Source organism: Oncorhynchus tshawytscha, linkage group LG08, assembly GCF_018296145.1.
Source record: "Oncorhynchus tshawytscha isolate Ot180627B linkage group LG08, Otsh_v2.0, whole genome shotgun sequence".
Lineage (NCBI taxonomy): Eukaryota > Metazoa > Chordata > Actinopteri > Salmoniformes > Salmonidae > Oncorhynchus > Oncorhynchus tshawytscha.
The window spans coordinates 56,601,689-56,617,512 of NC_056436.1; the positions used below are offsets into that span (position 1 = coordinate 56,601,689).

Sequence of the window (15,824 nt, forward strand, 5' to 3'; positions counted from 1 at the left end):
GCCCGCCAGAGCCTATGCACACCCCCCCCCCTCTATTTTCCCTACTTAGTATCACCTCTTTCCTGGATTCGGCCCAGGCGAATCAAAGTGTGAAAGTGGAGGGTTGCGATCCAGCCCGACAACGAGGTGTAAACGCATGCCCAGAGAGTCGTCGCAGAGCAGGCCTAATTGGTCGCTCAAAACCCTTTCTGATTTCTTGTAATTAATGCTCAAATGGAAGTGGAACTGCTCTCGCCCCCCCCGTTGAGTTGAGCTGTGGCTAACATCCTTACGAGGTCGTTTAAACAGAATTCTGGCAGAAATGCAACCCTTGTCAACACTCACTGCCCCGCAAAACAGAAATAGTGCGGAGCTTGTTGGCTAACAACAGGCGACAGCTCCGGCTCCTAGATATCCTGAGAGCCAAACCCCAGAGTGGGGAATGACATGAGTGTGCTAATGGACAGCTTCTATAATATCACCTTCACTTCAAGAGCACAAAAAGTGGCTTTCACTCTCATTTTATTTCTGTCTATTCCTTTCTTTCATGTTCTCTCTCTCACTTCTATCTCTCGCCCCCCCTCTTTCTCTCTGTCACTCTCTCTCTCTCTCTGTCCCTCTCTCTCTCTCTCTCTCTCTCTCATACCTCTAACATTCTATTTCATTCTCTTTCATTCTCTCTCATATACACTGAGTGTACAGAACATTAGGGACACCCTCCTAATATTGAGTTTACAAGGTGTCAAAGGACACCGTATATACCGTATACTGAGGTGTTTGGAAATAGCCACAGGATGGTTTGTCAATACCGTCAATACTGTTGAAACTATTTATTTTAAATAGTTTACACTTTAAAATGTGTAAATTTTCATATTTGTAGCAATGTTTTAAGTAAATACCTGCAGTCAACTAGTGCAGTGCATTAGTAAATAAAGCAGATTGCTTTCTTATTTCACCTGTCACATTATTTTACATTATGAAGCTTACTTAGTTCCCAGCACAATTGAGCAAGTCACGTGTTTGTTTGTAAAAGCACAACAGGAGATTGACGAGTGTGTATTGACGAGTCACGTTTTATATTGAGAGTCAACAGTGTTTTGTTTTTTGTTGCTTCAAGAGTGATCAGGGACGTGTAACTATTCTTTTCATTCACAGAAATTACTTTAGTGCAACACATTCAAAATAAAATAGCTTCATTTTTATCAGATGGCAACAGAAGTGCAACGCTATTTGGCTGGCAGCCGCAAGTAAATGAGCAAAAAAATATTTCTAATGTTTAGGCCTATAGAGAGAATGTTGCCAACTACATTTCCTAATGTTTTGCTTAAAGTTAATCTTGCATTTTACCGGAGAAAAATAGGCTGGCTACACCGAGAGAAGTACAGGAGAAAAGAAGCGCTGTCTGCTGATAGAATGCTGTTCATGAATTCTCATTTGAGTTTAGAAGTGCAACTGAAGCACAAAATGAGTCTGATGCTGAGCAGAAATTACAATAAGAAGCCATTTAGATCTGTGTTCACAAAACGGGGGCAAGAGATGTCTTGTGTTTTTATATATTTTTTTCCTTTGTGAAAAATGCTGCATTTCGTGTTAACACGACCCTTAAATTGAACATGCTATCTAAGTAAGTGGCTGGATTAATAAGGTGACGGGGCATCGTATTGTGTAAGCTTTCTGTCTTGTTTGAGAAGTCAAAGCCCTCTGGATGAGTTATTTGTAGAGCTGCCCAAAGCTTTCTTGATTTCCTTGTGTTATTTCTCCTCTGTTCTCGGCCTGTCTGCTCCTCCCCCCTCTCTTCTCTGAGCAGAGCAGGCAGGCCCGTTGCCCTAGCGACTCCAGACTTCACAGTCCACTCAAACACAGTGTGTAGACATGCTGCTGGAGAGCCAGTACTGCATGCTTCAAAACTTTGTTCATTTGCATAATGCCTTTCGTTCACATTCGCTTGAAAATGTTCAAACTCGCCAAAAATGACATTCGGCAGCTCCTACCTATTTATGTATAACATTATGAACTGGATTGACTGTCTTTGCAATTTGTTTATTTGTGTTTGACCTCGTTAGCATATTTAGCTAGCAGCCTCCATGCAAATTCACTGTTACTTGTGCTGATTTTGTTATAGCATTCTGAGAATAGATGCCCAATGGGATTTTTTACGTTTTTTCGCGCCCTCTTATGTACTAAACCGGTAATACTGTAAATCCCGTGGTGAGAGAAGGACGGTATGACGATACCGCCCAACCTTGTCGAAACCATTCCACAGGGATTTTGGCCCATGTTGACTCCAATGCTTTCCACAGTTGTGTCAAGTTGACTGGATGTCCTTTGGATGGTGGGCCATTCTTGATACACATGAGAAACTGTTGAGCATGAAAAACCCAGCACTGTAGCAATTCTTGACACACTCAAACCGGTGCACCTGGCACCTACTACCATACTCCGTTCAAAGGCACTTCAATCTTTTGTCTTGCACTTTCACCCTCTGAATGGCACACATACACAATCCATGTCTCAATTGTCTCAAGGCTTAAAAATCCTTCTTTGTTTTGTACACTCAGTGTGCATTAATGCCAAAGTCTCCATAAAGACCCACTTATGTGAAAAATCACATTAGTATTTTACATGCCAGTTCTTTATGACAATGTCCTCTGTGAGTGGTTTTTCGATGGTAAACAATGCAGTATGCTATGTAGAAGCTAATGGAAAAGAAAATGTTCTGTGACATATAGTGCTCAGATTAGCCCACTAGTTTCTTGTTTGTAAGACTTGATAATATCAGTGTCTTATTTCCTAGAATTGTTCCAAAATGGAAACAAAGTCCACCTTATACTTAGTGTCATTGAGTTATTTTCAGGTTGGCTGAAGGTGTATCATAACCAATTTGGCCTCACTTGAACAGTAATCACTCTGCTTACTCTTGAGATTAGCTTGGGCTAGTACAAGAGTGCTCTCAAGCCCCACTGTCAATCCCCTTTGGAATGTACTGTGGAGAGCAAATGGGAGAACAATAGAAGATGGTTGGGCCCCAGTCCCATCGCCAATCATAGAGAGGGAGAAAATGTTTGTCCACAAACAAGGGGCTAACCTGATTAACTGAGCTCAGATAATGGCCCCTCGCTTCGCCGGGACGGAATTGAAAACTCAGGGTATTGGGAGATTCTCAAGGCCCTCTCTGCCAAGGTCTTTTCCATCACAGTGAACCAAACATCCGGAGCCAACAGGTTTATTTAACAGGAGCTAGCCTCCCTCTCACCGCTCCACGCCTATTTTCCTCAGCTTAGCTATTTCGCTGTGTGTAGAAGCCTTATTTCTCTCTTCCTCTTGCCAGTGACCATCGGCCCTTACTTTATAATGACCTCTCTCCATCTCAATTTTCCTATTCCTCCATCTTTGCTCAAATGGTTCCCCAAGGCCAATTAAACCAGAGAAGAGGTCTGATTTTAGCCCCCTTGCAATCACAAAGGCAAAAGATCGCGCTCAGACGGTGGACAAATCAAGTAAACTGCTTGACGCGTTGGGCCACGTAAATTCCTAATAAATGTAATTCTACAGTTGAATGGATACAGGCCATTTGGTTCATTAGAAAAAAAGCCCTGTTTCTTGCCATCAGATGAGCATTGCTTGTGTTTAGTTAATAAAGAGAGCAGGTATGAAAGTCAATTGTGTCCAGTCGACTAGATTAAAGGTTGAACACACTCCGAGTGATCCACTCTTGTCATTCACTCATAATTGTCTGGTAATCTTATAAAGAGCCATGGCTGTATGAAGTAATATTCGTTAATGTGTTAAAACATTGAAATGATGAATACAGTAGATGGCGACTAAAATAAAGTTTTATTAGGCTTGACCACTCTCTGTCGCTCTCTCATTGGTTGACAACAGGTGAGGTGAAAACGGAGGACACGGCAAATAAGGAAACAGCAGAGGAGAAACCGGAGGAGGAGGAGAACGATTATCACCGCAGCGACGAGCAGGTAGGTGGACGTCCACCACACGCCGCCTTCCTTTCCTGCGGGACAGGAAGGAGTCATCTCTGAGCTCTTCTTTCATTTTCTCTGTCCACGGTGCCATAAAATTACGAGCCCCATGCTTTGTCTGCTCAAGTGGAATCTCATAAAACATTATCCTAGGTTATAGGGGAATGCATTTTATACCATCTATTGCATTTTGCCTGTCATTGCTCATCCAAATATTTATATGTATATATTCTTATACCACTCCTTTACATAGATTTGTGTGTATTAGGTAGTTGTTGTGGAATTGTTAGATTACTTGTTAGATATTGATGCACTGTCGGGACTAGAAGCATAAGCATTTCGCTACACTCGCAATAACATCTGCTAACCATGTGTATGTGACCAATAACATTTGATTTGGATTTGATTTGATTTAGGTGAACTATTTTGTAATGACCAGTTCACTACATGGTAGGCCTATAGTTGTTTTGAGTCGTATATCCACAAGTAGACAACCCAGCATGCCGCACATACAGCTCATTTAAAATACGGAAGGGTTTTTACACGAATTTCGTCTTGATGATCATTTGTATTCCAGTACATTCTCAGCTCTGTGGACGATATCAATAATGCAGAGAGCTTTTATTGTCTCTGCTCGTCGCCATTGTATTCACAAACAGTATTTTCCAGAAAAGAGCCGCCGTACACGCGTCACCACTATATAGCTTCAGGTGATTGGCTGTTTAACATGTAGCTATTGTCTCCGTTAAAGAAAAGATCAACATGTTTTTGAAAAAACACGCAGTGTCGACTTGCAGCCAAGCCCCACGTCCTCTCTACCTGGCCGGGAGATTGTACCAGAGGTCAAAGGTCCCGCTCTTTTGGTATTCAGCAGAGGTGTGGAGTGTTGAACGAATATCTAATAGAGCTGCTAAGCTTTGTGAGCAGAATACACGGAGGGGAGAACTGCTGTCCAGCGTCATGTGAGGCACGGGAGAAAGGCAGCGGGTGAAAAGGAGACAGTGGGGGGGGTGAGAAAGAGATAAAAGAAAAAAAGATTTGGAGGGTCGAGATAGAAGCCCTTTAAGACTCCGTGGGTGAGAGAGTCTGCTAAAATGACATGGCTGCTATGGAATTGTGGAGGAGATGAAGAAGCGCGTGAGTGAAAAGGATGGATAGAAGGAGGTCAAATCAAATTTGATTTGTCACATACACATGGTTAGCCGATGTTAATGCGAGTGTAGCAAAATGCTTGTGCTTCTAGTTCCGACAGTGCAGTAATATCTAACAAGTAATCGAACCTAACAATTTCAGGTGAAGAGAGGAATGAGAAACAGAGAACTCAGGTCAATGGGGAGAGAAAGAGAGATCACAGAGGTGGGAGGTTATGCAGAAAGGGACGAATTGATAACCGAAAAAAAGAACAGAAACAAAAGATGGCGAGGACGGATAACGCAATTGTCTTATAGGCAATGTTAAGATTCGTTACTCGGAATAGTAATATATGAAATATTATTTGTTATATTAGTTATTTCTTTATGCCGTCCATTCAGTACGGATAAGCAAACTTTTAGATTTACTTTGTGATTTTCGCCATTGTTTGGTATTGTTTGTCCTTAATAAGTAATCCCTTTGATTTGATGCTTTATATTTCAATGCGTTATTATGTGCAGGATCGGTCTGACAGTTTGCATTCGCCGTCATTTAACCGACACGTCATTTGAGTTTTGATGTCAGCATTTGAAGTCGGCCTTGTTGTGACTTGATAGCCGGTATTTCATGGCTTTAATATGTATATTTCGTTTCGTGAAGATGCCAAAATGTTTATGGACAATATTCCTTTGATGTTTTACATTTATGAAGATGGAATTTTGTTGTGATGAGAGACATTTTTCTTGCTGTTTTGAATGACATTTATCAGACATTTCTATTGTTTTTATGGACATTACTATAGAACACTTGGAAACGTTATTTATGGATATTTTGGTTATTATAATGTGCATATACAGTGGGGCAAAAAAGTATTTAGCCAGCCAACAATTGTTCAAGTTCTCCCACTTAAAAAGATGAGAGATGCCTGTCATTTTCATCATAGGTACACTTCAACTATGACAGACAAAATGAGAAAAAAAATCCAGAAAATCACATTGTAGGATTTTTTTATGAATTTATTTGCAAATTATGGTGGAAAATAAGTATTTGGTCACCTACAAACAAGCAAGATTTCTGGCTCTCACAGACCTGTAACTTCTTCTTTAAGAGGCTTTTGTTACCTGTATTAATGGCACCTGTTTGAACTTGTTATCAGTATAAAAGACACCTGTCCACAACCTCAAACAGTCACACTCAAACTCCACTATGGCCAAGACCAAAGAGCTGTCAAAGGACACCAGAAACAAAATTGTAGACCTGCACCAGGCTGGGAAGACTGAATCTGCAATAGGTAAGCAGCGTCGTTTGAAGAAATCAGCTGTGGGAGCAATTATTAGGAAATGGAAGACATTTAATCTCCTCGATCTGGGGCTCCACGCAAGATCTCACCCTGTGGGGTCAAAATGATCACAAGAACGGTGAGCAAAAATCCCAGAACCACACGGGGGGACCTAGTGAATGACCTGCAGAGAGCTGGGACCAAAGTAACAAAGCCTACCATCAGTAACACACTACTCCGCCAGGGACTCAAATCCTGCAGTGCCAGACGTGTCCCCTTGCTTAAGCCAGTACATGTCCAGGCCCGTCTGAAGTTTGCTAGAGAGCATTTGGATGATCCAGAAGAAGATTGGGAGAATATCATATGGTCAGATGAAACCAAAATATAACTTTTTGGTAAAAACTCAACTCGTCGTGTTTGGAGGACAAAGAATGCTGAGTTGCATCCAAAGAACACCATAATAACTGTGAAGCATGGGGGTGGAAACATCATGCTTTGGGGCTGTTTTTCTGCAAAGGGACCAGGACGACTGATCCGTGTAAAGGAAAGAATGAATGGGGCCATGTATCGTGAGATTTTGAGAGAAAACCTCCTTCCATCAGCAAGGGCATTGAAGATGAAACGTGGCTGGGCTTTCAGCATGACAATGATCCCAAACACACCGCCCGGGCATGGCTTCGTAAGAAGCATTTCAAGGTCCTGGAGTGGCCTAGCCAGTCTCCAGATCTCAACCCCATAGAAAATCTTTGGAGGGAGTTGAAAGTCCGTGTTGCCCAGCAACAGCCCCAAAACATCACTACTCCAGAGGAGATCTGCATGGAGGAATGGGCCAAAATACCAGCAACAGTGTGTGAAAACCTTGTGAAGACTTACAGAAAACGTTTGACCTCTGTCATTGCCAACAAAGGGTATATAACAAAGTATTGAGATAAACTTTTGTTATTGACCAAATACTTATTTTCCACCATAATTTGGAAATAAATTCATTAAAAATCCTACAATGTGATTTTCTGGATTTTTTTTGATTTTTTGATTTTTTTTTTCATAGTTGAAGTGTACCTATGATGAAAATTACAGGCCTCTCTCATATTTTTAAGTGGGAGAACTTGCACAATTGGTGGCTGACTAAATACTTTTTTTGCCCCACTGTATGTCTCTTCTTTCACCCATTTTTGTGGAACAATTCCATTTCAATATAGGCTACAAGCGTTTCTCCATTCAGTGTTTCAGAACATGATTGGAGAATGGTGCTCGTTTAATAAAGTTAGATCAAAGCTGAATGTCTGCAAGACCACATAATGATAGTGTTCTACATAGTCTAACCGAATAGTATAACGTTACTGTAAATAAAAAAAAACAGCACATTTTATTATGAGATGGTAAGATGATTGTGCGAATGGTCCGATTTTTTGCTCATGCAGCCAAAACTGAACAGTACACAACACAAGGCAAAATAGATTGAAACAAAACACAAGTAGTCTACAGTTTGTTAACTGCCTGCCAACCATTTGATATCAATCAGTTTCATGAGAATATGCATTTAGATCTTGAGTGATGTTGCATGAGTGATGTTGCATGGACATTTCACTGGTAAAACTTGAAGAATAAACCTGTCATTTACAATTGACAGTGGTGAATGGAGGGTGAGCACATACAGTTAAAGTCGGATGTTTACATACACTTAGGTTGGAATCATTAAAACTTGTCTTTCAACCACTTCACAAATGTCTTGTTAACAAACCATAGTTTTGGCAAGTCGGTTAGGACATCTACTTTGCGCATGACACAAGTGACACAAAAATTGTTTTTGGACCTAATTTCAATGGGTCAGAAGTTTACATACACGAAGTTGACTGTGCCTTTAAACAACTTGGAAAATTCCAGAAAAGGATATAATGGCTTTAGAAGCTTCTGATAGGATAATTGAACTTATTTGAGCCAATTGGAGGTGTACCTGTGGATGTATTTCAAGGCCTACCTTCAAACTCAGTGCCTCTTTGCTTGACATCATGGGAAAATCAAAAGAAATCAGCCTCGACCTCAGAAAATAAATTGTAGACCTGCACAAGTCTGGTTCATCCTTGGGAGCAATTTCCAAATGCCTGAAGGTACCACGTTCATCTGTACAAACAATAGTATGCAAGTATAAACACCATGGGACCACGCAGCCGTCATACCACTCAGGAAGGAGAGGTGTACTTTGGTGTGAAAAATGCAAATCAATTCCAGAACAACAGCAAAGTACCTTGTGAAGATACTGGAGGAAACAGGTATAAAAGTATCTATATCCACAGTAAAACAAGTCCTATATCGACATAACCTGAAAGGCCACTCAGCAAGGAAGAAGCCACTGCTCCAAAAAAAGCTCTGCTCAGGCTCTGTCGCAGCCGGCCGCGACTGGGAGGTCCGTGGGGCGACGCACAATTGGCTTAGCGTCGTCTGGGTTAGGGAGGGTTTGGCCGGTAGGGATATCCTTGTCTCATCGCGCTCCAGCGACTCCTGTGGTGGGCCGGGCGCAGTGCACACTAACCAAGGTCGCCAGGCGCACAGTGTTTCCTCCGACACATTGGTGTGGCTGGCTTCCGGGCTGGATGCGCGCTGTGTTAAGAAGCAGTGCGGCTTGGTTGGGTTGTGTTTCGGAGGACGCATGACTTTCGACCTTCATCTCTCCCGAGCCCGTACGGGAGTTGTAGCGATGAGACAAGATAGTAACTACTAATAATTGGATACTACGAAATTGGGGAGAAAAAGGCCAGACTATGGTTTGCAACTGCACATGGGGACAAAGATCATATTTTTTGGAGAAATGTCCTCTGGGCTGATGAAACAAAAATAGAATTGTTTGGCCATAATGACCATCGTTATCTTAGGAGGAAAAAGGAGGAGGCTTGCAAGCCGAAGAACACCATCCCAACTGTGAAGCATGGGGGTGACAGCATCATGTTGTGGGGGTGCTTTGCTGCAGGAGGGCCTGGTGCACTTCACAAAATAAATGGCATCACGAGGAAGGAAAATTATGTGGATATATTGAAGCAACATCTCAAGACATCAGTCAGGAAGTTAAAGCTTGGTCGCAAATGGGTCTTCCAAATGGACAATGACCTCAAGCATACTTCCAAAGTTGTGGCAAAAAGGACAACAATGTCAAGGTATTCTTTAAAAAAAATGTTTTCCCCTATTTCAGTAGGTTAGTAGTTACTATCTTGTCTCATCACTACAACTCCCATACAGGCTCAGGAGAGACGAAGGTCTCTCTTAACACAGCACACATCCAACCCAGAAGCACCAATGTGTCAGAGAAAACACTGTGCACCTAGCAACCTGGTCAGCGCGTACTGTGCCCGGACCACCACAGGAGTCGCTAGTGCGCGATGAGACAAGGATATCCCTACCGGCCAAACCCTCCCTAAACAAGGCTAGGCCAATTGTGTGTCACCCCATGGACTTCCCAGTCACGGCCAGCTGCGACAGAGCTTTGGCTCGAATCCAGAGTCTCTAGTGGCACAGCTAGCACTGCGATGCAGTGCCTTAGACCACTGCGCCACCTGGGAGGCCTGGCTATCACAGTTCTGACCTCAATCCTATAGAAATTTTGTGGGCAGAACTGAAAAAGCATGTGTGAGCAAGGAAGCCTACAAATCAGACCCAGTTACACCAGCTCTGTCAGGAGGAATGGGACAAAATTCACCCAACATTTTGTGGGAAGCTTGTGGAAGGCTACCTAAAATGTTTGACCCAAGTTAAACAATTTAAAGGCAATTCTTAAAATAAAGTGGTGATCCTAACTGACCTAATACAGGGAATTTTTACTAGGATTAAATGCCAGGAATTGTGAACAACTGAGTTTAAATGTATTTGGCTGAGGTGTATGTAAACTTCCAACTTCGACTGTAACTGTTTCACTGGAATATAAATGTAACATATTTAATAATCTCCCTAAGCCATTGAATCTATCAAGCCATTTTTTGTTCTTAAGTAATCGATACCTGCTATTCGCTACAAAGCTCAAAAAGAGTGAAACGGGGTGGTGCTCCAAAAACCTTCATTTACTCAATGACTTACGCTATTGCATTAGTCATATCTGTGAATTTGCTCCGAGTCACACCAGCGCGGCAGTTCCCTAATGGTTCCACTAATGTAACGGCCCTGAAGACTGCTGCCGAACTACCATTAACTCTCAGTGCCTCACTCTCTCAATGGAAAGCTTTTGTTTGCATCACAATGTTCCCCTCATTGTTCATTCCATTGAAAACCAACCATTTACACTTTACAGCAGTCTTTACACTTTACAGTGGTCTTTACTACACTTTACAGCGGTCTTTACTACACTTTACAGCGGCCTTTACACTTTACAGCGGTCTTCACACTTTACAGCGGTCTTCACACTTTACAGCAGTCTTTACACTTTACAGCAGTCTTTGCTTTCGATAGGTTCCATTGCCGCTGACTATTTATTCGCGGATGATTTTCCACATTTGAGCATAACTCTGGAGACCCGTGTTTTTACTGGCTCTGTTGATGTTTTAGGGAGAAAGTCAGGGGTTGCTAATGCCATCTGTTTCTATTAATGCATCCCTGGGTCTCCAGAAATCACCTGAAAATGGCAGTATAAAGCCACTTTACCAGGGCACTTTGTCTGTCTCTGCGCCAGTCAGAGGGAGAGGCCTAATGCTGGTAATGCAACGTGACTCCTTCAGGCACAGACTTGCCAAGCCACCTGCGGTACGGTCTTCGCTTACCATGCTTCAAAAGTGTGCCACTCTCCATCTCCTGGCTTCTTGAGACAATGCCATGGCACACAGTCACCATGGGAGACAGCAAGTCTCATGTGGAATGGTATTTTCAACGTAGTGGTTGATATCACTTTCATGTATAGTATTTGCAGAATACTGAGAAGCCTGGAAGGAAAATTCAAGTGCCACCTCAGTCATTTTTTAAATGCGTGTTCATTTGTCTTCCCTCCTGCAGGTCAGCATCTGTTTGGAGTGCAACAGCAGCAAGCTCCGTGGCCTGAAGCGCAAGTGGATCCGCTGCTCGGCGCAAGCCACGGTACTTCACCTCAAGAAATTCATCGCCAAAAAGCTTAACCTGACATCGTTCAATGAGGTATGGTTAACCCACTTTAAGGCAAGGGGGGGGGGAATTTCCTGCAGTAAGGCGAATTTGAGCTTGTCTAGTGACGAAGGACCTCTTTTTAAGGAGGCCCCAAGATGTAGTTTTGACTAGCCGTCTCTTTAAGCCCTTCCCATGCACTTTAAACTGAAAGATGATCCCTTTTAACAAGGCGTTCTTGGTTCTCTCAAGGCAGTGCATTTGTTTGCCTCATCACATACACTATCCAATCCTCTTCCTCCGCTGTCATTATTCTTAACAAAGCTTTTGCCATTCACCTTATGTTCTGGGGAAAATATGCCCTTGTAATATAATTTGCTTTCTGTCTTGTCATTGTGAGTCGCCTGTCACAACTGGATGCGGGAGATGTGATGTAACTTTTAAGCCGGTGTTCAATTTGCCTTTTATCTCGTATCTGTCTGTCTTGAAGATGTGTGTGTGTGTGCGTGCGTGCGTGCGCGCGCGCGCTGTGTGTGTGTGTGATGTCTTCAAAGCGTATGTTTCCATCACCAACGTCCGTGACGCAATACAGCTGTCAGCTGCTCTGTTGTTGTCTATTGAATATCAAGAGCCGTTCTTCATTCAAAAACTATTTTCAACACTAAACATAGAGGTGTACGTCAACAGTCCCTGCTGTGTCAAAGCACAGCGCGTCTCTTTCCCATGGGTTATATTTATATCTATAGGATAATTGGAGCATCCATCTTGATATTTCAGCAGACCTCACCAGGCCATGGAGAACATTATTTATTTAATCACTGTACCTCACTAAGCCACGGAGAAGAGTATTCGACCACATGAGCTGAATGCGTTGCGTCACCCACACCATGTGTTTCATAATGTTTTATTTGTTTTCAAACTTGTTGCCATGTCCCTCAGCGCCCAAACACATGTACGCATGGGGAGAGGGAATGTGTTATGTTATTAATGACATTATCAACAATGGAATAAATACTCTAATACATGCTGTCTATTATTGCTGTAACTCTTGCTGTGGCAAGACGGTTTTACTCTGTTACCAAGATAAAATAACATCAAGGCAAAATGCAATGTCTCTCAGTTAGAAGGAAGAGCCAGCTACCAGTAGGTGCTGCTGTGGCAGTGCTGCTTCACACTGGCTTCCTCTCCTCCTCTCTCCCCTTTCCCCCTCAGCCCCTCAGTGTCTGTGTTGGGGAGAGTATTGATTGGCCGAATGCAGATGCGGGCAGCCGCCTCACAGAATATCAATGTTTAATCCACGGAGGAGGAGTGGATTGGCCAGGAAGTCTTTGATTCTATTGGCTACAATGAAGGTTTTTGTGCTTTTCCAAAAGGCCCCCATGCGCAAGGTGCTAAGGGCCCACCGGCAAATATACTTTTCCGTCTTTATTTCCTCTCAAAGAAATGTAGATATTTTGACAGCACAGAGACCTCAAGTCTGAATCAGAAGGACAATATATAAAATATAATCAAAGCAGTGCCTGTTTCTGACCGAGTGGGGGTTACAGCACACGCATTACACGCTCCTAAGGTTAAAGGTATTTATTCTCTATATGCAGTGCAGCGGATTTCCCTTCCAGTGAATTGTTAATAAATGCATCATTCTTATATCTCCCATTCACAGCTGGACATTTTATGCAATGAGGAAATCTTGGGAAAGGACCACACTTTGAAATTTGTTGTCGTGACAAGATGGAGATTTAAGGTAATACTTATAAAAGAGTATGGGGTAGAATAAGTCTACTAAAATATTGCTTTTCCGGTTCTGTTGAATCTATGTTTTCTGAATAGATCATCCACAGAGTTGCATGCTGATAAGCTGTGCACACACACACACACACGTCTCGGTGGAGAGGACAGCTTGCTCTCCAGAACTATTTAGAGACCTTTTCTCTCACAATGTGCTATGGTGACACAAAACCCAGAGATGAATGGAAGTGAATGTTACGATCAGAGCTTGTCATTTTAAACCCTGATGTTTTATACTAAGGGCTATGATAAGGATATAATCAAAGTAGTAGCCTATCTATCTCTATCTGTGTTGAGAAGGACATCTTTCCAGCTGTATTGTTTTATACTAGGTGCTATGATAAGGATATAATCAAAGTAGTAGCCTATCTATCTCTATCTGTGTTGAGAAGGACATCTTTCCAGCTGTATTTTTTTATACTAGGTGCTATGATAAGGATATAATCAAAGTAGTAGCCTATCTATCTCTGTCTGTGTTGAGAAGGACATCTTTCCAGCTGTATTGTTTTCAGTCAGTTAGTCTTTATTTGTCATTTGTTTTGTTTGCATTCCAGAAATCCCCCCTCCTGCTGCATTACAGACCCAAAATGGATTTGCTGTAGTCGGACAGAATGGTTGTTTTGGCCCAGTGGCCCAGAACTGTGCAACGTACTATTTATGCAGAGACGATCAATCCCAACACCAAGCAAACACACCAGATCAGAAGTCCACACAAGCCAGCAAACAACAAAGCCCAGCACAGATACTGCACCACTGGCGGGTTTAGATTTTTAAAAAACAACCTTTTTTGTCCGCTATACATCCTAGATATGTGAAAGATTTGAGAGAAAAAAAGCATATATTTATACTTTTGTACAGACGAGACATGGAACCAAGACACTACTGGTGCTCTGTTTACACATGAACAAGATGTCGGGGAATCGTGTGCCCATATTTTTTTGTTTTTTTTCGACAGACTTCACTCCTCCGACCCTCATTGACTGATAAAAAGGCGAGGACGAGGATTTTTAACAGTTAATTTTATTTTTCAGGTTACACTCAAACGAGTCTTGGGAGCAAAGAAAGTATATACATTTATATAATAAGACATTGTTTCAAAGCTGTTTATTGCATTGTTGTATTGTTCTCTGATTTATTTTTTTATTTTACTTTAAAATTGCTTCGGGTTTGCTGAAGGTTGATTGTGAATAGGGGAAAAATGTGTGTACTAATTTATGTTCTATATACCAATATTGTACATAAAATGTCATTATGAGAGAGATTGAAAGGAGTAAGAAAGATACTTAAGATTGTTAGGAAAGGTTCACAGAAGTGGTTCAGTACGGTGCATTCGGAAAGTATTCAGACCCTTTGACTTTTTCCACATTTTGCTATGTTAGTCCACATAAATCTACACACAATACCCCAAACAGGTTTTTAGATATTTTTGCAAATGTATTATAAATAAAAAACAGAAATACCTTATTTACATAAGTACTCAGACTTGCTATGAGTTTCGAAATTGAGACAGGATTGTGTCGAGTCCCAGATCTGGGGATTGGTACCAAATTATGCAGCATTGAAGGTCCCCAAGAACACAGTGGCCTCCATCATTCTTAAATGGAAGAAGTTTTGAACCACCAAGACTCTTCCTAGAGTGGGCCGCCTGGCCAAACATCGCAATCGGGGGAGAAGGGCCTTGGTCAGGGAGGTGACCAAGAACCTGAGTTCCTCTGTGGAGATGGGAGAACCTGAAAGAAGGACAACCATCTCTGAAGCACTCCACCAATCAGACCTTTATGGTAGTGTGGCTAGACGGAAGACACTCCTCAGTAAAAGGGACATGTCAGATTGAACTCTTTGGTCTGAATGCCAAGCATCACAGCTGGAGAAAATCTGGCACCATCCCTACGGTGAAGCATGGTGGTGGCATCATAATGCTGTGGGGATGTTTTAGGCGGGAGGGGCTGGGAGACTAGTCAGGATCGAGGGAAAGATGAACGGAGTAAAGTACAGAGAGATCCTTGATGAAAACCTGCTCTAGAGCGCTTAGGACCTCAGACTGGGGTGAAGGTTCACCTTCTAACAGGACAACGACCCTAAGACAATGCAGGAGTGGTTTCGAGACAAGTCTCTGAATGTCCTTTAGTGGCCCAGCCAGAGCCCGAACTTGAAGCCGATCAAACATCTCTGGAGAGACCTGAAAATAGCTGTGCAGCGACACTACACATCCAACCTGGCAGATCTTGGGAGGATCTGCAGAGAAGAATGGGAGAAACGCCCCAAATACAGGTGTTTCAAGCTTGTAGCGTCATACCAAGAAAACTCAAGGCTGTAATCACTTGCAAAGGTGCTTTAACAGAGTGCTGAGTAAAGGGTGTGAATACTTACACTAACGTTCAAAGGTTTGGGGTCACTTAGAAATGTCCTTGTTTTTGAAAGAAAAGCAAATTTTTTTGTCCATTAAAATAACATCAAATTGATCAGAAATACAGTGTACACATTGTTAATGTTGTAATGTTGTAAAATACTATTGTAGCCGGAAACAACAGATTTTTTATGGAATATTTACATAGGCGTACAGAGGCCCATTATCAGCAACCATCACTCCTGTGTTCCAATGGCACGTTGTGTTAGTT

At 42.2% G+C, this 15,824-nt stretch overlaps 1 protein-coding gene across 1 annotated transcript in view; it reads left to right on the forward strand.

Moving 5' to 3' along the window:
* The window catches only part of LOC112256282 (polycomb group RING finger protein 3), a 33,098-nt gene extending 18,229 nt beyond the window's left edge, over nucleotides 1-14,869 (forward strand). Inside the window, exons 7-10 of the mRNA XM_024429428.2 lie at nucleotides 3,862-3,953; nucleotides 11,335-11,472; nucleotides 13,082-13,162; nucleotides 13,761-14,869. Coding sequence (XP_024285196.2) covers nucleotides 3,862-3,953; nucleotides 11,335-11,472; nucleotides 13,082-13,162; nucleotides 13,761-13,808 — 359 coding nt within the window. The 3' untranslated portion in view covers nucleotides 13,809-14,869. The remainder of the gene's footprint in view (nucleotides 1-3,861; nucleotides 3,954-11,334; nucleotides 11,473-13,081; nucleotides 13,163-13,760) is intronic.
* The last annotated feature ends 955 nt before the right edge of the window (nucleotides 14,870-15,824 follow it).